General features: G+C 44.6%; 3 protein-coding genes across 5 annotated transcripts in view; all 3 read right to left on the reverse strand.

Annotated features, from left to right (window-relative positions):
- The window catches only part of appa (amyloid beta (A4) precursor protein a), a 28,206-nt gene extending 20,495 nt beyond the window's left edge, over positions 1-7,711 (reverse strand). Inside the window, exon 1 of one of the 3 annotated variants that reach the window (XM_079673039.1) lies at positions 7,515-7,711. In XM_079673039.1, coding sequence (XP_079529165.1) covers positions 7,515-7,574 — 60 coding nt within the window. In that variant the 5' untranslated portion in view covers positions 7,575-7,711. The remainder of the gene's footprint in view (positions 1-7,514) is intronic. The other 2 variants (XM_079673040.1, XM_079673041.1) reach the window with 2 other exon arrangements.
- A 130-nt stretch (positions 7,712-7,841) lies between these two features.
- cyyr1 (cysteine/tyrosine-rich 1) lies at positions 7,842-13,266 on the reverse strand. Its single transcript, XM_079673053.1, has 4 exons — positions 12,887-13,266; positions 11,121-11,220; positions 10,270-10,430; positions 7,842-8,871 (listed from the first exon to the last, which is right to left on the reverse strand). The coding sequence occupies exons 1-4, from the start codon at positions 12,963-12,965 to the stop codon at positions 8,738-8,740; spliced, it is 474 nt and encodes a 157-aa protein (XP_079529179.1). The 5' UTR covers positions 12,966-13,266; the 3' UTR covers positions 7,842-8,737.
- Positions 13,267-16,620: 3,354 nt separating this feature from the next.
- Positions 16,621-22,836, reverse strand: adamts1 (ADAM metallopeptidase with thrombospondin type 1 motif, 1). Its single transcript, XM_079673038.1, has 8 exons — positions 21,844-22,836; positions 20,815-21,155; positions 20,592-20,724; positions 19,865-20,322; positions 19,503-19,689; positions 19,158-19,336; positions 18,504-18,679; positions 16,621-18,387 (listed from the first exon to the last, which is right to left on the reverse strand). Exons 1-8 carry the CDS (start codon positions 22,466-22,468, stop codon positions 17,646-17,648), a joined length of 2,841 nt encoding a protein of 946 aa, XP_079529164.1. The 5' UTR covers positions 22,469-22,836; the 3' UTR covers positions 16,621-17,645.
- Positions 22,837-24,466: the final 1,630 nt, after the last annotated feature.

Below are 24,466 nucleotides of genomic sequence, written 5' to 3' on the forward strand. Positions count from 1 at the left end.
GAGTGAGTATGTACGGGGAGTTGATGACACCTTATCCCACCAACGTCTTGGCTCACACATTTAAAAATGATTGCATTGCTAATTTTTCAAACAACCTCGCCCTAAAATATGTTGATTTTGCCTCATCATAGGACATACAATTGTTGTGTTGAATTCATCTAAATACCCATTCAATCTCAGTGTTGCACTACATTGCTTACGTCCTGTCTGCGTCATCTTTTTCCAATGGGTTACACAACAAACCCTTCAATCACTCTCAACATAAACATTCAGCATCTTCCTCTTCCACTTATAACCGTGTATTTTATAATTTGCCATTTGCATTACACACTCAGGCTGGAAAACACATTACCTAACACCTTCCCTTATGTGTTTGTTTGCATCAACAAAAGCTGCAGGCAACAACATTCTGTCCTTAGAAAACACAGCAGAATAAATCAGACGCCTCTTGGTTGCATCAAAATGATGTAAGGCTGATTGTGGGTTGAGGTAATCCTTCATTAGTGTTGTCACTAGGAGTTATTGTGAATCAGGGCCCTGGGGTGCTGATGGGTGTGTGTGTGTCTGGGAGTGTGTTGAGTGGTTACGAGCAGCCGCACCAGCAGGGAAGCAAGGAAGATTACTACCTATGTATACTTGCATGTGTCTTCAACCTTAATTGAATTATAAATAAAATGACTTTAATTAATAACAAGCAGAGAATCCCAAGTTAAAATTGTTAAAAAGTGTTTTTGGTTTTTCCTACAAGGCATACTGACAATTTAGGGATTCTCTAAACAATGGCACACACACACACACACACACACACACACACACACACACACACACACACACACACACACACACACACACACACACACACACACACACACACACACACACACACACACACACACACACACACACACACACACACACACACACACACACACACACACACACACACACACACACACACACACACACACACACACACACACACACACACACACACACACACACACACACACACAGCTGTCCACTGCACAAACGCAGGAAGTCCGCCTCTTTCACAGAGACCAAACAGGAAACCAGTCCAGAAATAACAGGACACTGTGAATAATAACCGTCCATTTTCAGCCGTAAACCTCCTGCTCGCCCTTCTTTTTTTCTTTTGCTCAAACACACACCCACACACACAACTTGGCATTTCAAACAAGTGTTCCAATTTCACACTTGGACTCGTCGTCCACAATTGATGGCGTGTCGCCCGGACTCCAAGAGGTACTAGTTTCATGAACCCTCTGAACCGTGACTCTGGAGCCGAGGGCATGCGGCACACCAGTAACGCACTGTATGGATGACACGGCGCTGAAGAGGAAGTCTAAAGCGAGAGTGAGAAATTGTCCTGGCGGAAAATGGTAAAAGGAGGGAGGAATGGGCGAGAGTGACGACGGGAGTAACACACACAGCGGCCTAATTATAGTCCAAGTAGCAGGCACCTGGGGAAGAGAGCGAGCGCTATGGCAACTCTGAACACCCAGGGCGGAGGGGGAGGCATGGGAGGAGAGGAGTGGGAGGAGAGGAGGGGTGTAGATCATTTCTACAAGAGCAGGAACATACCATGAAAAAACAAGGACCCTCATGGGGATTTGTGTGTGTTTACAGAGGTGGTAAAACAGAAAATAAGCATCATTTACAGGTCACTTTTTGGACCAAGTATGCTCATGTTCATATGTGTATGTTGTGTCTCTACTGTGACATGTGTACATGCTCTAATGACATGCACAAAACCTACATAATATACTACAGGAAAGGGAGACCCCGCCAAGATGCATAATAGGGCATAATATTGTGCAGAAATAAGATGTAATTGGAGCGATTGGACACATGTACTGGATAGGCTAAGGGGCAGGACATGTCTAAGCGGTTGACCAATCAAAGCAGAAGCTGCCAGCTAACCAATCAGAGAAGAAGACCCACAGTTTACAATATCTAAAAGTAACAAAAAAATGAATCCAGGTGCAAGTCAATGATCCTCCAGGTGCAACGAAAAAATAAAAATGTTCTAACCCACTTTGTTGCATGCTGTTTTTAGGAGGCGATCAAATAAGGTGCTTTATGCCACTCTGATTTCACAGTGTTCTCTCTGGAATCACTGGATTTGTGTTGCCGCTTCATATCAGCCGTAATGCACAAAATAAATGTCTCCCAGGCACCAAAGTGGAGGAGGGACTTTAGCTGTGTTCCTCTTTTCTAACTGAAAGCTTAGCAGGTGTGTTTGGGTTCAATACGCCTCCAGTCTGGGGTCCAACAGAGAGGACACAAGCATCCTGTTGGAGAAACAAGCCGGTATGTATCATCACGTTCTGATCACAGCAACATCTGTCACTCACATGGGCGTACACCTACATTCTCAACCAGGTTTGGAGAGTATCACGGGTTAATCAGGATTCAATAAAAAGGGTACCTGCAGTCCCTTACAGTTCCATAACAAAGAATTAACCAGATAACTGTTTTGAAAGGCTCGTCTTCTCTGTGAACTGTACTGTTCTGTAGGCGAGGACTTTAAGTGTGAGTCTTCTTTTTTGTATTCAGTCGGTGAACCTATATGTTCATAAAATACTGTGTGGGAGCTTAACTGTGTTATGAAACCAAAACTGAGCTCAGATTTGATTTCTGCTTTTTTAAACTATAGTTTGTGCTCCAGTGTCTCAACTGCTGAAACAATTTCATAACATTCATCTGCTACTTAGTCATTATTGATCTATTATCTAATATATCATTCCAATAACTTGTATATAGACTCGTATTGCACTATTCCACTTTTTTTCTCTCACTTTTTTGAAATATATTTTATTACTTTTAATATAATATACTTTAATATTGTTTAAATATTTTCTGCTTATCTGTATTATTGTGTTGCATTGTTGGAGAAGCCTTTGACCTAAGATTTTCAACGACATAATTACTCTGTAGCTAAGTTAGTTTGACAATAAAGAACCTTGAACCTGGCCTTGTTGGTGGATAGGCTCCTGTCTGAATATGCAAAACTAAGATTAGATAACACATAACAGGTAACTAGTTATTATAACACATTCGAAAAGTAACCCTCCCAACCTTGACCAACTCATCCATCACACTCTGATAGTGTGTGATCTGAGATTAGACCTTGGTTGCATTGGCCTCGGTCAGATTACTAAAGGGTAGGCCTTGACTGGGACACTTATGATGGATATGTATGATAAAGAATGGATGACCTGACAGGAAATGGCAGGAAGCTGGTTTCCAGATATGTGTGTGTGTGTGTGTGTGTGTGTGTGTGTGTGTGTGTGTGTGTGTGTGTGTGTGTGTGTGTGTGTGTGTGTGTGTGTGTGTGTGTGTGTGTGTGTGTGTGTGTGTGTGTGTGTGTGTGTGTGTGTGTGTGTGTGTGTGTGTGTGTGTGTGTGTGTGTGTGTGTGTGTGTGTGTGTGTGTGTGTGTGTGTGTACTCGGTGCGGCTCCTGAGTAATTGCGCAGGTCGGGGCGACTTGTTTTCTGGGCTTATTATTCAGATTCCGTACCTAGAGATGCTTACTCAGCAGCAGCGAAACCAAGAGTGTGTCTTCGTGGCGCACTGCTGATATTTGCAGATGGAAATAACGCTCCGGTGGTGATGTATGATGGCGAGATTTGCTCTAATATGAGATGTGGGAGGGAGAATGGCGTGTTCCCGCTGCAATAAAGGCTAGGTGCACATGTTTGACCTATTACAGATCATTATGATCCGGTAAGAAAGAGGACGATGAAGCAGCAACATCTCCGGGTCAATATTTGATGTCGTAGATTTAAAAAGAATTCAGCTTGTGTTAACCACAGGCGTCTAACCAAAAACATGTTCTAAAACCGCTTGCTGCAAGACAGGGGAAGCAGAAGGGCTAAAGTCCTTTCTGGGTTTTAGGACTTACGTGTTATGCGACCTAAATCTGAAATTCCTCCTCAGTCAACAAGCATAGAAGGCCAGCTTCTTATGCTATCAGACACGTGTTGGATCTTACCAAACTTGTTCATTATAGTCTCTCATTCATTGGACAAAACAAAGCCGGCCTTTCAGCTGCGCCACTGAAATCTGCACGACCAGATTCCTACCATGCTTTGAAAAAGGGGCGATGCTACCTTCCAGTAGCAAAACTGGAACAGTACAAGTAGGGAGCAAAAAGATGAACAGGTAAAACATCTTGAATGTTCCCAAACAGCTGATTTATCAGTTACACGCAGCCCCCAAAAGACAACAAGCACATCCCCGTTTCCAGGGCCGTGACAACAGAAAACAACGCTATCAAAAGGTCAGGAATGCTTTTCTCCGGGAACAGACAGCGGAGGGGGGAGAGGAGAGGAACATTAATTGGGAACGCTGCTGCTGTGTCATTGCTGTTGTTGACAACATGGACAATGCAAGCTGTTTGGACAAATACTTTTTTTAAACAGCTAATGGAGGACTTTTAAAAAAAAAAGAAAAAATAAGATAGTGAGCACTGGAGATAAACCCCATTCATGTCTCATTATGAAGAGGACATCCAGTCCTGCCCAATAACAACATGCACTGTTTACTGAGGAAAGACAGGCACATGTGGTAATGACCACAGACTGGTCTGACTGGTGCCTATTTGCAAATGATCACATTTTAGTTTCTCAAACCAGTCATGATTTAAATGTACAAACATAATCATTTTAGTTGAAGTATGTGAACTTAAAATGTCCCAAAAACAACGTAAAAATCTAAAGGTTTCATTTGACTTTCATAGAAGTCTGACAAAACCAGCCATTGATCAATTATCCTAATAGGGCGGTTTATTTTCTGTCAATACACAAATCAATGAATTGGCTAAACGTATCTTCTAAATGTACAAACACACTTTCATAGATCGGGTTTTGCAATCAGTCTGTCAGAGCAAAAGCTTATTCCTTAACAGGTCAATCAATAATCAGAAATACAGAGATTGAGGGGCTAAATTATTCACATTATTCCCTCAGTTGACCTGATCCCAGCAGCTGTTTCTGACGTGTGACAACTATGAGCAAGTCAACTGGAAGGTGTTTCTCTGTAATGTAGCTCAAGGTGGATTTTCTCCTTAGCATGTCACAGTAGAGGAACACAATACTAATATAAACATGAAAATGAGCATTAAAGGGCCCCTTTAAGAATCAAAGCTGCAGTGTGAGCAGCAGAGAAGGTGCCAGAGAGAAACACTGGCAGCGCCAACAGGCATAATGGCATTAAACTCTCTAATAAGGGGAGAGGGCTGGTCCGCCCCGGGCTGAAAGACTGCAGTATGCACACAAACACACTGCCCGCCTGCACCCATCCAAGAGCCATTTCCCAAGGATTCCCAAATACACAAAGGCTGGCATCCAACTCCCACGCTCCAGACCGCGGGCCCTGTCAGGAAGAAGCAGCTTCCTTGATCTGTGTGTGTGAATGGGGCTCTAAACAAACCCCAACAACATCAAACACTTGCAACATCTCATTTTCAAGTCTGATTTCATTTTGGTTGCTTAATTTTTTAACAACTCTGTCGCAATCTATCACTCGTAGCTTTGATTTTTTAATGCGGGGGTCCTGGTAAGCTAAACAATGGATTAGGAACAAAGCCGCCCCTTTGCTTGATGAGCAGCCTAAACTATTTCATATCCACTGATTACAGCCTACGTGCGGGAGACACGTAGGTCGTCTGCCACATTTCACCTGATTCATCCCAAGAAAAAAAAGCTCAGCAGAAATGGCCAAGACAGCAAAATCGAGGGGCCTAAATGGAGTGTAATAGCCATTGTTTGGCACTATTGATCTATTACAAGTAACTCATTTATCATGTATACAAGCTATAATTGTAACAACCAGAAATCCCACAGGCAGCAGCTGCTCCTCGGCCACAATTGCAGCTCCCATCTGTAACAATGTGGCTGCCGGTGGTTAAAGCAATGTGTCATTTCTCTCACAACAAAGCCACGGTGCATTCAGGCTATTCACCTAAGTGTTAAAACCCCTCGTTAAATAAATCTCAGTTGGGGAAATCCCAATGCTTTAAATGCTTTGGGTATTTTCCAAAAACATCTTGAAATGAGGAACTAAGCATTTATGCATCACAAGATTAAGAAGATTACACAACTGACAATGATGACATAACGTTTTAAAAATGCATGTGCGCTGAAAGGGCTGGATTTGATTAAAAAAGCTGCCATTTTTTTACATTTCAGTGACATTCTAACGTATTTCTTTGCAGGGTAGGTGTATTCACAAAGCTATATTCTTGGCAAAGACGCTTGAAAAATGGCAGAGCAGTGATTTTGTGTCACTATGTCCGCTATAAATATATTATTAGAGAAATTCTTTGTGTCTATTATCACCACACACGGCACGGTGGGTGAGAACATGGCATTAAAGGAAACAATGATAGTGAAAGCTGCTGTTGGCTTCCCAGTTTCCAGACCCCTCGATAAATGCTGCAGTGCACCGCCGCCATCTTATTTCTCTATCATCTGACTGAATTATGAGGGAGAGCCATTCGAAAGATTGTTTTCCGAGGATAATGTCATATTCACGGGATAATTTACTTAGTTTCAGTCAACATCTGGCATTAAGTATTCATTCCGAGGCAACAAGACGTCTCATTTACTTATTTCCATCCCTAAAACACGCCCACTCCCTTAAAAAATAGCCCTCGGGATATGGAAAATGAGACAATAAGCGTTTCATTTATTCCTAATAATGACTTTAAATAACATTAAAAGAGCCCGAATAACAATCAATAGCAGCGTTAGGAGCAATTTGCACAGATTAATGAAGGTATGCAATTTGTTGACAACTTGTTTGTAACATTTTTAATTTGGGAAAAGCAACTTGCTTCTCGTTTTCACACAAATTGAATCGACATTTAAAGGGTGCAGGTTTAAATGAAGAGACGGACATATTATTCATTGTTACAAATCCTCAATAAATCAGTATCGACTGGCTTAAAAGGAGACTTTGCCTGAGAAAAAGCATCCGTGCAAAAAGAATACACGTTATGTGTTATGTGGTGGGTTCCTGGGGAAGTTAATTACAAATAATATAACGACAATTACGAACAAATATATAAATATTTAGGTGGTTTAATGAAACAACGTGTGGTCTTTATTTAGAAATAGCCAAGCATTCAGTCAGTGACAAGCTAGATAGACGTTACCACAAGACTTCCGGTTGAAACCTTCAATACAAAGGACCTGCCTTTTTTAATGGGCTACAAAGTCAATGTTTGGTGGTACGAAGCAAGTCATGTTGTGTACTCTGAGAAAATATATGTCTCCACTACTCCTATTTAAACTTTTAGTTACATAATTTGATGAAATTCAACTATCCTGGACTGGTAAAATACCTCCCCTTGATTTCGCCTTAAACAATCAGAGCTTTTACTTTGAAGGCACAGTCAACTCACTTCCAGTTAAATTGAAGCTAACTCCCGCTAGCTTGACGCAGCAACAATATGGTGGAAATACCTCACAAAAACGTATTTTTCTTACCTCGGCAGCCAGAGCCGAAGCCGCTACAGCCAGCAGCAGTAAAGCTACTCGGTCCCCCATGTCGTTTCGCGGACACGAACCTCCTAAAGGCGGCTTTTCACCGAGCGGTTTTACGTTTAACGTGAGAAGCAGAGTGTGTGCAGCGCCGGTGACTCCCGTTGTCTGATGGTGATACCGAGGCTGCACAGCTGCTCAGCAACGAGTCACCTGACCAGCGGAGTGGGATTAACACACACACACTATCTCTGACGCACATGCCCACACACTTTCACTCAACATCTATTGTCCCAGCCAACGCACATGCATTCACATTCATATAAATACCATCTCATTGTTTTATACTTTAAAAACGCTTTAATCAAATCTTCAATGTACAAGACAGCCAGTAAACACAATAAAGAAACACAAAATCATCTACCTGATACATTATTAGTATCAAACCTAAATCCCTTCCATTTTTCACAGTCGTCCATCACATGTATCAGCCATTACACAGTGGGGTCCTCTTTCAAACCTTAAATCAGCCTACAAAATGCATTTAAAATAAAACACAATTTTATTTCATTACTTTACCAAATTGAACATAGTGGGACCCCCAATTCAGTTTACACCATCACATAGATTCAAGTAAGGCAGTACAAACCAGTTCATTGCCAACAAGTTGCCATTAAAGTCAGTATAATGCCTTATATTCAAGTCTACACATAATAGTAATCATATGCTTCCTCTTAAGTCACAATATAAATCAAGTTTTATTAAAAATAGGTCACTTCTCATGTCTGCACTGTGTCCTGGAAAGACTTTTCTTAAAATATAATAAAGCTTAATTTGCATCTCCCTTAAAAAAACGACATTCCTCCAGTGATGTAAGGTACTGCTCCATACTGACAAAAGTGGTCTTCACCTGCATCAAAGCAGCGCGGAGCCTTTGATGTGCTCAGTCGGGAACGGATGAGAGTATTGGTTATTAGGAAGTGCTAGCTGCAGGCTAGCACGCCTGCTAACTCTATGAGAATGTTCAATTATTATTAATTTCCCCAGCATTTGGTCTAGACTCCTGCAGAAAGGCAGTGACATTCACACCTGGCCTGCCCCCCCCCCTTTTTCTTTTTAAATGTGGAATACATTCAGGCCTCTTTAATTGTCTTTGGAGGCCAGAGATCCAGGTGTGTAGACATTGATCAGTTCCTTTTAGATGACTGCTAGAGGGTCTGTGCAGGGATTCACTTGCGGGCACATCCCGGGTACGGAGGAGGAGGGGAGTAGTTGGCCGAGTTCGGCTGAGACGGGGTGTAAGGTGGCGGGTGCAGCGAGGGAGGGTACATCTCGTAGTCGTAGGTGTATGGAGGTGGAGGACCTGAGTTTGGGAAGAGAAATAAAGAAAGTAAATAGTCTGTCATGCTTTTTTGATTTTCCTGTAGTGTGTTCTACAGGGTGAAGAAAGGTGCTGCAGCACAGGCAGTATGAGGACAATATCGAGCTTTTTGAACATTAAAGCATGGAAACATGTCACAGTAGAGAAACTACATACAAATATGAACCTGAAAATGAGCAGAATGTGTCCTCTATTATAATGTGGGGAAACCTACACTCATTTGACAAGGTGAACGATAGGAAAGTGCCACCCTCTAGTGGTAAAACAGAGAAACTGCACTCTGTACAAAAAGGAACTTTACTAAGTGTAAAAATATGCCCCCTAAAGAAATCCCTTGGTTGACCATGATGCATCAGTCTCACCAGGGGAACATTATTCATTGAAACATCACAGCAGCCGAGATAAAAGAAAAGACGAAAGCATGACATGAGCAAAACCTTACATTTATGACGCCATGATTATGAATAACTCACAATCTAACGTGCTGCAAGAGTTACCTTCATTTAAAAAAAGGTCTATAAAACCGTTGTGTAGCCCGGAATGAGACCTTGCAACGTGAGAATTAATATTTGATCAATTTAAAGCACCATTACATAAAGGAAAGGTGTACGTAAATAATAAAAGCAGCACTAACTAAATCAATTAAAATCATATTTAAATATTGATTAACATCCTTTACTGGGACATATTGGTTATTAATATCACTGTAGCTACATGCACATGTATTCATATTGCATGTTTTTGGCACTTTGTTTATGGAACACGATCAGAGCTGCAGGGCCGGTGCAGTCCAGTGTTGCATGAAGGAGATACACAGGCGAGACTAAGGCGTGATGAATAAATGATTAGCCCCAGAAAAAAAGGCAGCGTATTCAGAGCACAGATTCCGATGTACCTGCGAGGACAGTGTGGGAACATTGTCGCCGCTTTGCTCCTTTCCAGCGGGAACAGGGAGTATCAGATGTGAAACGGTGGGAGCGGAGGGGGAAGAAGTTCATGCTTCTGGGAATATCTATGTCTAAAGTGCTCGAACAGAGGTCATTGTCAAGTCTAATGGCTTTTATTTTGAAAGGAATCCACTCTCTCTTTGTGTTACTTGTCAGGGATTATGCTCAAGGCCAAGGTGGATCTTGTAACATAAAACACATTCTGCTGTTTTCTGTTCAAATGAGGGCGCCTGAGGACACCACAGGAGGTGGAACTGAAATGGACACCTACAAATAAGTGTTTAAATCACAATATATAAAGCTGTAATACAATAAAACTAACCCATTATTTAGTAGTGCCAGATCATTTGCTATTCATTATAAATAAAAAAACATATATTTGCCTTATTTATGCTATTAAAAAGTGTGTTTTTTGTGTTTGTGCGAGACCCACCTGGGTACCCCTGAGTCACAGTGTTGATGTAGGAGGTGCTGAACACGCCGACCCGCGCCCCCCGCCCGTTCTTCATGCACATACACACACACAGGAACAGGGCCGCCACCGCCCCCATCAGGAACACCACCCCGAACACGATCCCAGAGATGGCAGTGCCCCTGTAACACAAACACAAACACATACACACACACACACAGATTCAAGGCTTTGTGGTCATATGCAGGCTCCTCCTACAATGCAACATAAATATATATAAGAAACTGTAAAAAATAAAAGTGAGGAGAGAGCTGCCATGGAGACGGACTGCAGCATCTGGTGTGTGTGTGTGTGTGTGTGTGTGTGTGTGTGTGTGTGTGTGTGTGTGTGTGTGTGTGTGTGTGTGTGTGTGTGTGTGTGTGTGTTCACAGAAGGGGAGTCTTTGAATTGACACTACAAAATAAAGCTTTAACATTTTTATTATATTCAGCGTTGGTCAGAATCAGCCGTGTTTACAAGACTTTGCCGCGGGTCATTTAAGGTTTTGCACAAATAAACAATTTTCACAGATGCCCTGATGATGGAAACTGAACACAGCTTCATGGTGAAGGGAAGCAGAGTGAGGTGAAAGCATTTGAGCAGCTGGGCTGACTCCAGGCTAACAGGCAGGGGTCAAAAGGTGAGCGCTCTGAAGGGTAAGGTTAAAAGACAGCTGGTGTGTGACCTCTCATTTAGAAACCGAGCAGCTAGTCGACCAGTGGGTCAAAAAGGAGTGAAATCGTGGCAAAAAATACAAATATGAACATAATAGGGCTCCTTCAGCCGTCAGTTTGTGCATTTAATTTGTTTGCTGTGTCCCTGTGATTACTTACGAGAGGACGTCGCCCACGTAGGCGTAGTAGGAGCAGCAGAAAGGTGGAGACCCATCGCAGCAGTACTCTATGCAGCCTTCACACTGGGCTTTACTGCTGCCTGCAACACACACAAAGAGGTAAGTTGATTGCAAAGATGAAAAGGTTGTGATAAAAATAACTTTGGGACCCGTCTCAAGTGAAAGAAGCCCTTAAAATAAGAGATTAGGCCAGGTCCGGATGTTTTAAAAATGTGTTCCCTGGAGGAAACAATGAGAAAAAGCTTTTAGGAACGAAATTCAAAAGCACACACACCTCAATCTAAGACAGGCTTAACAAAGTGGACACAGGCCACTAATTGTGCCGAGAAGTGGAGTAGCACAGATTTAGAAAGAAGCAATCAATACCTGTGGAGCACCGGGGGAAATGAGAATAAAAGAAGGTCTCTGTAACGAACTCATACTGGGACCCAGTCAGCTAGCTGCACTAATGCATCCACATTTTTAAATATCAAATACTTTCAATGTTCTCCTGTTCTTGAATATGATAACAGTAATGATAATATGGCAACTAGCAGTGGTTCAGTAATTATTCACACACACTTGTTGCATGCCTGTGTGTGTGTGTGTGTGTGTGTGTGTGTGTGTGTGTGTGTGTGTGTGTGTGTGTGTGTGTGTGTGTGTGTGTGTGATTCCCCCCACCCCCAGCAGCCTTGCCCCCACAGGTCTCTCTCTGAACTCGTCTCAACCTGCTCATCTCTGAAGGTTTCACCTCTCAGGCTGGAGCTGTGGCAGACTCTCTGAATCACTTTAAATGAAGGACACAAAGAAAACAAACTCCCTGTGTGTGTGTGTGTGTGTGTGTGTGTGTGTGTGTGTGTGTGTGTGTGTGTGTGTGTGTGTGTGTGTGTGTGTGTGTGTATGTGTGTGTGTGTGTGTGTCAATGCTGGATATCTGCTTACTCTCAGCAATAACTCACACACATGGGATGTGTGCCTGCAGGCATGTATGCACAGTTCCGGGCTTGGGAGCCCTGCCTTGTAATTACCACAGGAGGATGCTTTTAAAAAGAAAAAAGAAAACTTGCATTATGTTAAATAAAGCTGGGATGCAGTTTGCACAACTCGAGGTGAAGTGTTTATTGCACTTTTAAGTCATGATTTTTCTGATATAAGCAGGTTCAATGGTTATGATGCAGAAATCTTAAATGAAAGTGCACAAGAACAGGATTTTTTTTTGCACCTTTTAACTGATATAAGCAGGGTCTGTATACACCCAAAAAGTGTGAAGTGTGCACACCTTAATGATATAGAAATCATTCTATGTTCACAATAAAGGTTTTTCTGCAGTCTTAACTGTATCCTTCATCCAACTTTTGAATGTTACTCTACCTCCCTGCAGCTAATCTTTCCATGTCAATGCCTGCATGCGGTTTTAAAAGCAGACTTCTGACTCTCTCCGTGTGGGTGGTCCTCGGAGGTCCTGTCTCTCCACACGCTGGGGGACAATGGCACCATGTCCTTCACCCCCCCCCCCCCCCCCCCCTCTCCTTCACCCAATTCCACCCCTTCACACACACACACCGCCAGCAGCAGCAGCAGCTCCTCTCCCCTGCCCCCATCCAGATCAAAGTTTCCAGCTGTTTTCAAGCTAGTGTGTAGGAGTTCCCAAAATGTGATCGGTGGAACTTCAGCTTCCCCAGAGCTGTACACATCTGGAAGTCTTACCATTATCAAAAACATCAAGAAAAGACATGTAGCTCTTTGTAAATGCATTGATTAAACTCACCGGAGAATAAACAAAGCAGCAGCGAGCTCCTCAACACCCCCCAGCTCTCAGTATGCGTCCTCCTCCAGGGGCTCTCCATGACCCGGCTCTCCTGTGCGCTTTTATTCTCAATCAATCTGCAGTGGATCACACTAACTCAGAAAAGTCGCTTCTTCCCAGTCACCTTTTTGGCTCCTCCAGGATCATTGTTGGAGCCTACCGCTTTTAATCCAACAGCAGACTTCGGGAAACATGTCTCCTTAGGAAAAAAAGTGGAGTTCCGTTTGTTCCTCCACGTGTGTGCAGTGTTTCTGCCCCGTCCTGCTCCCACACCTACGGGCGTTTTATTCCGATCTCCTCCCCCGGTTTGCTCACATTACCATGTTGAGTTTACACTGACGAGGAAGGCAGCCACGATCTGACACAAAAACGTTTTCAAAATAAGAGTCTAATTAACACAGCAATCACTACGTTACAAATCATTCAAATTGTATTGTTTGTGCACAATTGGCCCAGTAAGGAGATATAATGCTTTTTCTAGTAAATATCATATTAAACTTAATCTGCTCTGACAAAAAAAGAAATTAAAAGACATTCAATTGAACTTTGACAAGCTATAATGGACGTTTTTCACTATTTTATGGGTCATAGCTACAGTTAAATAATCGATTAGAAAAACAAAAGTCATTGCAGGCATAAAATAAATGTTTATAAATAGTTGTTTTTTTATCGAAATCTTAATGTCAAGTTATTAAATTAAGTCTACTAAAAGTATTTTTTTTAATAAATGTGACATTAGTTTGAGCTTTTATTTTGAAGGCCTTAGCCTGGTTATGTCTGTCACGCTTTACGCAGCAGGAGGGAAAACGTTTTCCATGGGTTCTATGTATTTATGTGCGCGTGTCACATGCTTCACGTGGTATTAAAGTCACATCACTACCTTCTTTTAAAGTTAAAATCAAAACCGGCACAAAGATTCACAGCAGGCCGCTTCACACCTGGAGAAAATAACGCCAGACGCACTACTTTGTGTTGTTAGGTCACGTCTATTGTGTCAGGGATGGGGCCACTTTATCCAATTCCCCCTTCTGCTACACACTGGTGACATTTCAAACACACTCACATGTTAAATAACAAGTCAACTTTTTAGCTTTTGCAATGAGTGTACAAAAACATGTATGTAAAAGTACACCATCCAAAAAGGTAGAGTTATACTTTGTAAATTAAACGTTTAGCCATTAAGATTATTTAATCTGAATCCTGGTTTAATCAATTTGCCATGATTTAAACTTTAATTGGCAGCCATGGGTGGCAAAGAGATGCAGATAATTTGGGAGATGCCACCCACATGGAGCAGCGGTGAGTCATAACGCTTTCCACATGTGGTCCCGGTACGTCTACACTACAGGCATCAAAAAATGCTTTCAACGCTTCGCCCATTCACTTGAATGGGGTGACGTAGAAGATTTTTAATCTTCGCCGAACTGCATTGTGGGGAGCATGGCATGGCTTTGCAAGCATCACGAGCGTCTATGAACAATGTTCAACTTTTGAGGCTCGATGCTTGGCATCAGCCAATCAAATCCCGTTTATGCAAATCCCGCCAGTGCAAGCGCAGCCAATCAAACCGCGTGCAAGCTGGGAGAGCCAGACCGCAGTTCATTTCCTCATATTCCAAACGAGATATTACGGTAGCAAATCACCCGGTTCTTCACGATCGGAACTATTTACCGGGATACAAACCGGAGGAACCAGGCATGGAGTGAGGTGGCAGAGACAGTGGGTGAAACTGATAGTTTTTTCGCCTGTTTGGAGAGTTTATATCCAGTTTACCTCGTTTTAACATTGCTATTGCTTTGTATGTCGGGGGCGGGAGATTCATGTGATTGGTTGCTCGCAAACAATCGCCAAGCTTCAGACACGCCCAGCTTCAGGATTTTTTCATGCCTGTAGAGTAGACGGGCCGGACTTAAAAAATCAGCAGGTATAAAAAAAAAAGGTTTAATTACCTGCATACATATTAACGCCGGTTTTTCTTTGTCAATGCGAAAAAGAGCGTGCAGTATACATTTTGCCCTACACAGGGCCGTCCCTGGGCACTTGGGCCAGCCCCCCCCCCCCCCCCCCCCCCACAGGAGTGAAACATTTTAGTTTGGAAACAAAGTAGGCTACTTTCCAAATATAATTCCTGTTTATTATTATTATCAACAGTCACAGTTTTTTATACATTCAGGTGAATGGTAAATGTGCGTGTATGTCGTTCGATATGCGTTTACAGGTGAATACGTCTGCATTTTCTCGATGCAAAGTCATCGACAAGGTCATCGTATGATAGCTGCTGTGCCAACAGTGTGTGTTGATGGTTATGGTAGCCAGGCCACTTAAGCGTTCTTGTGCCATTGACGACCGGAGGTAAGTCTTCATAAGCTTCAGTTTGGAAAAGCTTCTCTCAGCAGACGCAACTGTAACAGGAAGAGTTACTGCAATGTGGAGGGCAATCCAGAGATTTGGGTACAGTTCCTGTAACTCACGTTTGTGGAGAAATGACAACATCTCCAGAGCAGTTTTTTGTTGTGGCATCTTTGGGAGGTTCTGGACCAATGAAGACAAGAAATCCATCATTCAAGCAGACTTAAGATATGTTTTGATCTTAATAGTGCACTACAGAATGAATATAGTGAAAATACTAGCCTCAAAAAGATAAAAATATAATTAATGCAAATAAACTACTTCTACTAATAATAATAATCATGCGTGCATGGAGAACTGCACTGAAAACTGCGCGGAGAACTGTGCAGAGAACTGCGCACAAGCCAAGCTCCTAAACCGAGGCCCCATGCGCGAGGCCCCCTGCGCAATGTGAGGCCCCATGCAGCCTGCATGATCGTCCTGTAGGGAGGGACGGCCCTGGCCCTACACGACTTGTTTACAGACACATTATGCCATTATGCTGATTACAGACATGCCAATCTTCTTCTTAACCATCCATAATTGCAGGATAATGATTTCCTTTTTGCTGCAGTGGGAGTCGAGGAGGCGGGGAGCGTCTTCCTCGGGGCCAAACAGGAAGTGCCACACATGCAGGCTTCAGATTTTAAGTGATGGGGTTGAGGTACTTTGGATCAGAAAGTTAGGGGGCAGGGAATTCAACCCAGAGGAGTATAAAGAGGACAAAGCAGTGGTTAAATACAACACTTATTTTGTGAATATAATAGTGTTTTTGAGAAATTGATTTATTTTTAGTCTATGTTGTTCTCAAAGTTTGCCATCATTATTGTATTCAATGTATTGCTTGTATATTGATCTTTGATTTTTTACTTTTTTTTTAATTGCGGAAGCTCCAAATTAGCCATCCAATAATTTTTCCTGCAATGTTTATCATTTGTTTATCTTTTATGTTAGTGTATTTTTTAATTGCGCAAAACATAATCGATGGCATAGTGCCATCTAGTGGATGAAACCTGAATTACAAAATGCATTCTCATTTTATGTAAGTGCATACTTATCATTTAAAAGCTATTTACACTACATTCACTTTGAGGGAACACATTTACGTTTTTAAACTCTTAAAGAAGAAGAATTGGCAGAGTTCCCTTTAAAACAGCTCCACTGTTAAAATAAAATAACTCAGTGCAAATCAGTTCACCTTGCAACAACAAACAGACACAAGACATGCACTTCACAAGTCAATGTGATACTTTTATTCATGAACCTAGGACCATATATATATATATATATATAAATATATAATATATATATATATATATATATATATATATATTTATATAACACTGTATAAATACTCTATATATTCTACTCCCTTCTGTGATCTCAACAACAAATACAAAATAATATTAAAAAAGCCACATGATTATATTTAACAGGCTGTACAAAAATAAATAATGTTTGGATATTCTGTACAAAAGGAAAAGACTCGGTAGAAAAAAGAAACCGGGTGCCTTCGCAGAAGGCAGGAGAGACTTACTTATGAAGTAGTAGCAGGAGACAAGTCCCTCTTTAGGTCTCCACACACACACACACACACACACACACACACACACACACACACACACACACACACACACACACACACACACACACACACACACACACACACACACACACACACACACACACACACACACACACACACACACACACACACACACACACAAACACACACTCCTCTTTGGTCTTTGAAGAGTTCCCTCATTGAAGGGTTAGATATGGCTAAAGCACAGAGTACAGAGTACTGAGGCCTTTAGAGACGACGGGGTGTTACAATGTGCCGCTGGCAAAACAAAGATGAAGTGCTACAGGTTTGTGATAAATAAACTAAACACTGACTATTTTTTTCCATACCGGATGGGATGTATAGTAGAATGAGCTATTTCTCTTTCATTTTATCTTTATATACTCTGCATTTACCTCCCCCCCCAAACCCCTTATGTGTCAGTCCAGCCCAGCTTGGACAAACATCATATATATATACACATGCATAAAAAAAACACAAAAGACACTTTCTCCCACTCGCTCACACACAAGCATGACATTGTCACGGTAAGCAGCAAGGAAGTCCCTTCCTCCTGAGGGAGGCTGCACTGAGTGCTGCGCTGAGCCAGTGATGCTGCAGAGCCACTGTGGCCCCAAAATGGATTCAGGGGGAAATAGTTTGCAGTCATTGAGGACCCATTGTGGGACTCTGGATGCTAACATTCATTAGCCTCTTTAGCTTGTCCATGGGAAGAAGAGGAGGCAGAGTGTTTTTCTGCAGCAGTCTTCAGCAGGCGCTCTGATTGCACAGTTCCAGCAGGGGTCTCGGCCGCTCTTTGGGGTCACAGCTGTCGTGTGTCAGTGTGCGCCCCTCGGGGCCGATGCAGCGCAGTTGACGTTTGCGGAAACCCCGCCCGCAGGTCTTTGAACACACCGACCACTCCCCGAGGAGCCAGGAGGGGCAGGGCTGGGCAGAGCAGGAGCGTGAGGCCAGGGGGCGCAGCTCCTCAGGGCAGTCTCTGGAGGGCCGGCCCTGGGGATCCGCACACACCACCTCCCTCTGCTGCACGCCTCCGCCACACGTCTGGGAGCAGGGACCCCACTCCCTGAGGGTCCACTCGGCTCCACCCACCTCCCTGATGGCGTTGATGGAGTGCCGGCGGCCTCCATTGCCGTTGGAGATGGAGGCAGCGTTGTTGGGTCTTGGTGCAAAGTAGCTGTATTTGACCCGGGGCCTGGGGGCCTCCCCGACAGACAGCACCTGGATGGTGAGGGGCTCTGGGAGCGGGGAGAAGCTCCGGAGGCGTTCCAGGGAAGCGGAAGAACCGCTGTAGCGCAGCAGCGCCCCCTGCAGGGCGATGTCCGTCTCCATGGTCATCAGCTTATAGTCTCCATTCAGCAGGTAGGTGCCGTCCTGCCGGCGCACCGCCAGGTAGCTGTTGTCGTTACGACCGTTGCCGGGGGCGCGCTGCTTCACGTCCAGGTGGGTGGCGCCGGCAGGAATGGTGACAACATCCTGGTACCCAGGCCTGAAACAGAGAGTGACAGAGTTCAGACTGAGGCACAACAAATTGGTGTGTACAGAGAGACGGAAGTATCCAATATTTATACTTTATATAGACATTTGTGCGTGAGATATATTTACCTGGCACGCTCCAGAGAGCCGGACACTTTCTTGCAGGTCGATCCGTCTCCTCCACACACTCCACACTTATCGAAGCGCCGGTTGGAGCCGATGACACGATCACACCCGGCCTTCACACACTGGCCTTGGACACACACCGAGGTGGAGTCTGGGCTGCAGGGGGTCCCGTCAGCCACCTGGGGGCAGCAGAGAGACAGAGGTTAGAGTCAGGTAGAGTCATGGAAGTAATGGATTACTCTATCAGGTTACTAGTAAAAAAAATATATTTGGGGATTACTAGCACGATTACTAACTAAAAAACAAACAAATAGTATATTGTGTTGTAAAGGGATCAGATTTTTAATTTATTTTTTAACCCTACCAACTCTGCATGGAGCTACATATGAGTCACAAACAAGTCAAAGTCTTTGCCTTGGGGCTGAGGGAAATTACAACAGCTGATTCTTCAGATTGCAGGTCTGCACAGGTAAGAGTTATGAGATCAAGTACTCAGATCCTTTTCTTAAGTAAAGGTACAAAAACTATGATCTTGAAATACTACATTACAAGTAAAAGTCCTACAAAATGTTATTTAAGTAGAGGAACATAATTATTATAGGAAACATTGAATGCTTCTTCCACCTCAGTTTATCAGTGTAATCCAACCCCTCTCACCTTAGATTTGAGGACAAAGAAGTATCCGGTGCCCTTGGCTCTGCACACCAGCTTGCAGCGGTCTTTGGGTGAAACTCCGGCATATTTGGGCACCCACTCGACTCCCTCGCCTGAACCCAGAGACACCTGGGCCGACATGTCGTTGTGCGCCAAGCACTGCTCCTCGCGGAAAGACAGGCCTGAGAAAGAAAACAGAGCGGGGGTCAGATTTACTGCAGGTTGAGCATGCTAACTTTCACACCAACGTGCAAGAAACATCAAAACATCCCTTCTTCCTGAGAAACACTCAGTTTGGTTCAAGAACATCTCTTCAATCTTATTCCTGTGATAGAAAGTATGTCTCACCGTTGCTATCGGGGCAGGTTTCTGTGTTGCAGGAGCGGTACTGGATCCTCTTCCCCTCGCAGTACTTGCCCCCGTTTTTGGGCAAAGGGTTGTCGCAGGAGCGGAAGGAATACTGTACCCCCCCGCCGCAGGTTCGAGAGCAGTCACCCCACGGACCCCAAAGCCCCCATCCGCCATTGACAGGAGTCTGAAAGCACCAGAGACATGAGCATTACAAATCTGATTCAGTACTTCCGGACGCTAATACTTATGGTGGCTAATAATTATGGTTGCTAATAATTATGGTGGCTAATAATTACGAGGCTAACACTTCTAAAGGCTAACACTTCTGGAGGCTAACACTTCTGGAGGCTAGTTCCTACCTGGTGTTTGGCGGCTTGGCTCTTGGTGAGACACTGCCCGGCCAAGCAATAGCTGTCATGGCCGCAGGAAGTCCCATCAGCCCAGGGGAAGTTCTTGGTCTGGCACACCAGCAGACCATTGGACGTGGTGACGGTGCACCACAGGGCCGCACAGGTGGTGCTCAGGTCGGGGCAGTGCTGGGAGTCGTCCCCAAAGGTCAGCCGGCACTGGTAGTCCGCGTCGTACACGGTGCCCGGCAGAGGCTGGGGGAGGGGCTGCGGTTTGACCGGCCTGTCCAGCAGACACTGACCGTGGCCGTTGTCCAGGAAGGTGGTGACCATGAGGGCGGAGCAGGGGGACCACGGCTGCTGCTGGTCCAGGTTGGACAGGGTGGAGGCCATCATGTGGGAGCCCCAGTGGGCACCGTTGACCCCGGAGCACATCTGGGCGTCATCATGAGGCATGTTGAAGACGTGACCTGCAGGACAGAGAGGAAATTATTTAAAGACAGCCTATTATGCTTTTTGGGGTTTTCCCTTTCCTGTAGTGTGTTGTATAGGTTTGTGTATGTAAATCATCTGCAAAGGCTACAATCAAAGGAAAAAAAGGTCCATTTGCTCCTTTTTTAACAACTTATTTCCTCATTATGTGTTTATGTCTGCACCATAGCATGTTTCTTGTATGTGTTGGCAATACATCTGATTCTGATTTTGATATAGAAGCATTTCTAACTCTACTTCTACTTACCAAGTTCATGCGCCACAGTAAATGCAGCTTGAAGGCCATCATCCTCCACAATAGAGCAGCTTCTGTCAGGGTCACACACTGTGCCGACATCTGCCATGCCCAGAGTGTCACAGGAGTGGGCGCCACACAGATCCTAAACATGCAAACAGAGAGCAAAGTTAATGTCTGACTTCTCCTTTATCTCCTCTGTTACTGTCTCTGCTCCACTCCTCCTCTGACTCACCGTCCTGGTGAAGAGCACGGCGGTGTCGTAGTGCTCGGGGTGGCGGTCACTGGGCGGGTTGTGCTGCCGCTGCCACTGGCAGAAGTTGCGGAGGGTCATGGCGGCGTTGGAGGACACCTGGGGGCCTCGCTCCTCCTCGTACACCACCAGCAGCTTCACCACCGCCAGGCTGATGGAGTTGTGGATGCTGGGGTGGCGGTAGAGGCGGGAGGCCACGGCCATGATGGTCAGCAGGTAGGGCTTCAGGCCGGCGCCGTGGAACTCAGCCATGGACTGGTCAGCCACCAGCATGATCTCCAGGTAGCGAGGTGTGGAGACAAAGCGCCTGCTCCTGTGGTGAGCTGAGGGGAGGAGAGAAAGAGGTCAAACCGGGTGCAAAGGTCATGTGAGCAGCTATTATATTACACTCCTGATTTTACTGCACTTTTTATGTTTCAGCTCTACAAAGGGTTTTATTCAGAGGGATGACTCAGCGTCACACCACCACCGGAGGCTCCTCCTCCGCAGGGTTCACATTCCTAAAATGACCTTCTCTGGTGGAAAACTAATCGAAGGGGAGGAAAATCCTTTCTGGAGGGGGGTGAAATGCCTGCCAGTGCGAGTTGTACCAGGAGGCGAGTTTACACGTCTCAGCACCGCCGGACTCTGGCTGGCTCCAACCTCGCTGCTCCCCTCCCCTTCCTCCGTCACGCCTCCTCCTCTTTCCCCTTGGAGAGGCTCGACCCCCCTCTCTTCCCTCCCTTCCTCATTTCTGGTAGTGCGTAGACGGCGCTGTCAAAAAAGGTAGCTGGGTCCATTGGGCATGCTGTGCAGCCTGGCACAACTCCAGCTGACAGCAGTTTGACTACTCATAAAAGTGAGGCTTATTTTTTGTGTAAAGCTTTAGATAAGTTGACATTTTGACATAAATAAATATAATACAAATAAAACTCGCTTTCTTTTTTTTTGGCCACTTTTATAAGGTTGTTGCTTGGATAGTGTGAGCTTTCTGAAATGCGTAAAAGCGCGTAAAGTGTTCCTGCAGCTCACCTGTCTGCTCTGCGTTAGCTGCTCCGTGCTGGGCTTCTTCCTCCAGATTTGTTGGCACCCTCGCCTCGTCCTCGTTGACCCCGCACTTTGAGCTCCCCTCCTCAGCCAGAGCTGCCCGACCTCTGCGGCGGATCGTGTGGACATCCTCCTCGGTGCCCGTGAAGTCATTAGAGTTTTGGGGCTGGATGAAATACTCTTCTCCCTGAAAGTAGAATCCGCCCCTGAGCCCGTGGCACAGGTTGAGCGCCGCGGCGGAGTGATCCTCTCCGTTCACCGTGCCGGAGAAGAAGCAGCTCGGCTCGGCTCCGCTCTTTGGTTCCTGTGTGGGTTCGGACTCAGGAGTCCCCACAATGTGGAAGACAAACCCCGGCGCCAAGAAGGTCTGGTCAGGCTCTAGCTGCAACACCAGCTCTTTGCCAAATACGTCCAACCTGTACTCCCTCATCTCCGCCTCCTTCTCCTGCTCCTCCGCGGAAAGAGTCCGCCACGACTCGGTTTCGCTCTTCCACCGGGCCGTTGGGTCTAGCCGGACCGGGACCACGGTGCTCTCCTCCCAGGCGCTGAGCACCCCGCTGACGCAGAGAGCGACGAATAAACCAATGGAAACGTGCAAAAAACTCATCATAAAGCTGTGAAATCCAACAAGTGTAAAAACAAGTTGAGAGTAAAGCCTCTACGAGGAAGCAAATAAATCCTTTAAAAGGTTTTCCACTATCAGCTACAAAAGCAAAGTCTTTGAACTTCCACAAAACTGTCTCCAAAATTACGCACACTCGTATAGACTAAAAAGGGATCAAATCCAGTGAAAAACTCATTCAAATGTATGTGCAAGGCGGACTTGTTGCAGAAAAAAATCCTTTTATTAAGTACAAATAAAAGCTGGATGTCGGCAGTAAATCCAACAGGTCTGTTTCTCTCAGCAGATGTTTCAGTTTCCAGCTCTGTGTGTGAGTTCAGGGCAGGTTCTTCCTCTGCTGGCCCGTTTACTCTGTTCTCTGCTGTTGCCTTTCAGTCAGATCAGAGCAGGTCCCTCCTTATATCCCCCTGCCTCAGGACCACCCCTTTCTTAAGGGCTCTTTGATCTAAGACTGGCCAAATCCCGTGCGCACCAGCGACCTGGCGCGTTGCCATATAATCAATCATTGTGGAGGACAGAGAGCTTTGGGCAGAGACATGTTTTCTCATTCTGACTGTCACAAGATGTACATGTACAGTCATTACCCGGGACTAATATGACTTAAACATATGAATCATATGTTAACTGATTATTCATTTATGATATGATAACCTCAAAGTGTGCCACTGCTTTCTAAACTGAGTAAACATAACTCAGGTCGACAGGCAGCAGTGGAGGATGTGTTGTAGTGCAACAGGAGAGGGAGATGGCAGCAGATCCAGAGGTAACCAAGTCTCCAGGAGTCGTACTCACCTTCCTTCATGCCAAGCCGGCTGTGGTGCTCCGTGGCCGGGCTGCGAGGCTCTGCTGCCCGGGGAGAGGGAGCAGAGAGGGGCCGCTGAGGTCTTAAGGTGGAGCGGCTCTCCATTCAGGCTGCTTCTCTACTCAAACCAAGGGGAGAGGAGCCCCTGTCCTCCGGCTACTCCCCCCACCCGTCCGGACTGCTGCTTCTCTCCATCAGAGAGGACGAGTTTGCAGGAGTATCATAAAAAATACCTGGCAAAGCAATACACCGTATTAAAGACACCCCAAACAAGTGATTCACAGCAGATAAAACATTAAGGGAAAGTCCTTTTTAAAGAATCATATAGACATCTCTACAACATTCTGATTAAATAAAGTAACATCTATAACAAAATCATGTGAAAATATCCAAATAAGGTCACTTAAGTGTTGTGTAATTTTTAAACAGTCCATGACAGCTTTTTGGCACCATTTGTGGGTCAGTGCGTAACTTTTTGACGTCACTTGATCACTCTGTTGGGATACATTATGGAAGTCCACCTTAAGAGCAACAGGTCATAAAAAGTGACTCATTGTAATTCCGCAATTCCCCAGAAGATGGTAGGCATGCCCTGTGGAAATTCCCAACATAGCTGCAGGTATTTTCCATCACTGGATGGGGCAGTATCACACTTGACCGCTAGGTGGCACCATTGCATCACATGTATGAGCTTGTTGCTTTTAAATGAGTTTTAAAAAGACTACATGTGTAGTCTTCTTGCTGGGATGGAGTTATATTGTTGTGCTGCTTTAACATAAAGATATTATTGACTTGTATAATTTATCCTGTGCAGGGTAATATAATCTCCTCTAGCTGCACCTCATGTGCATTTGACCTGTAAAATACCTGAGTGCAGGTGAGGTAAGGCCATGTTTAACGTTGTGCAGAAGTCTAGCATTTACATGTTTAATCACGTTTTATTTCGTTTGTAAAGGTGCACAGAGCGGTGCCTCTGCTGGAGGATTCTGAGCCAGGGTCCGAACTGGAGGTAAAAGGAATACATAACTACGGTGGCTGAGAGGTGCAATCGACAATTACAAAGTGTGAAAGACTTTAACAAACCTTGAGACAAATTTACATTTTTATAAACAAATTTACATTTTATAAAACAAAATTACATTAGCAAAACACTTTTACCAAAGAAAAAACAATGTAAGAAGATG

Source organism: Notothenia rossii, assembly GCF_949606895.1.
Source record: "Notothenia rossii genome assembly, chromosome: 3".
Lineage (NCBI taxonomy): Eukaryota > Metazoa > Chordata > Actinopteri > Perciformes > Nototheniidae > Notothenia > Notothenia rossii.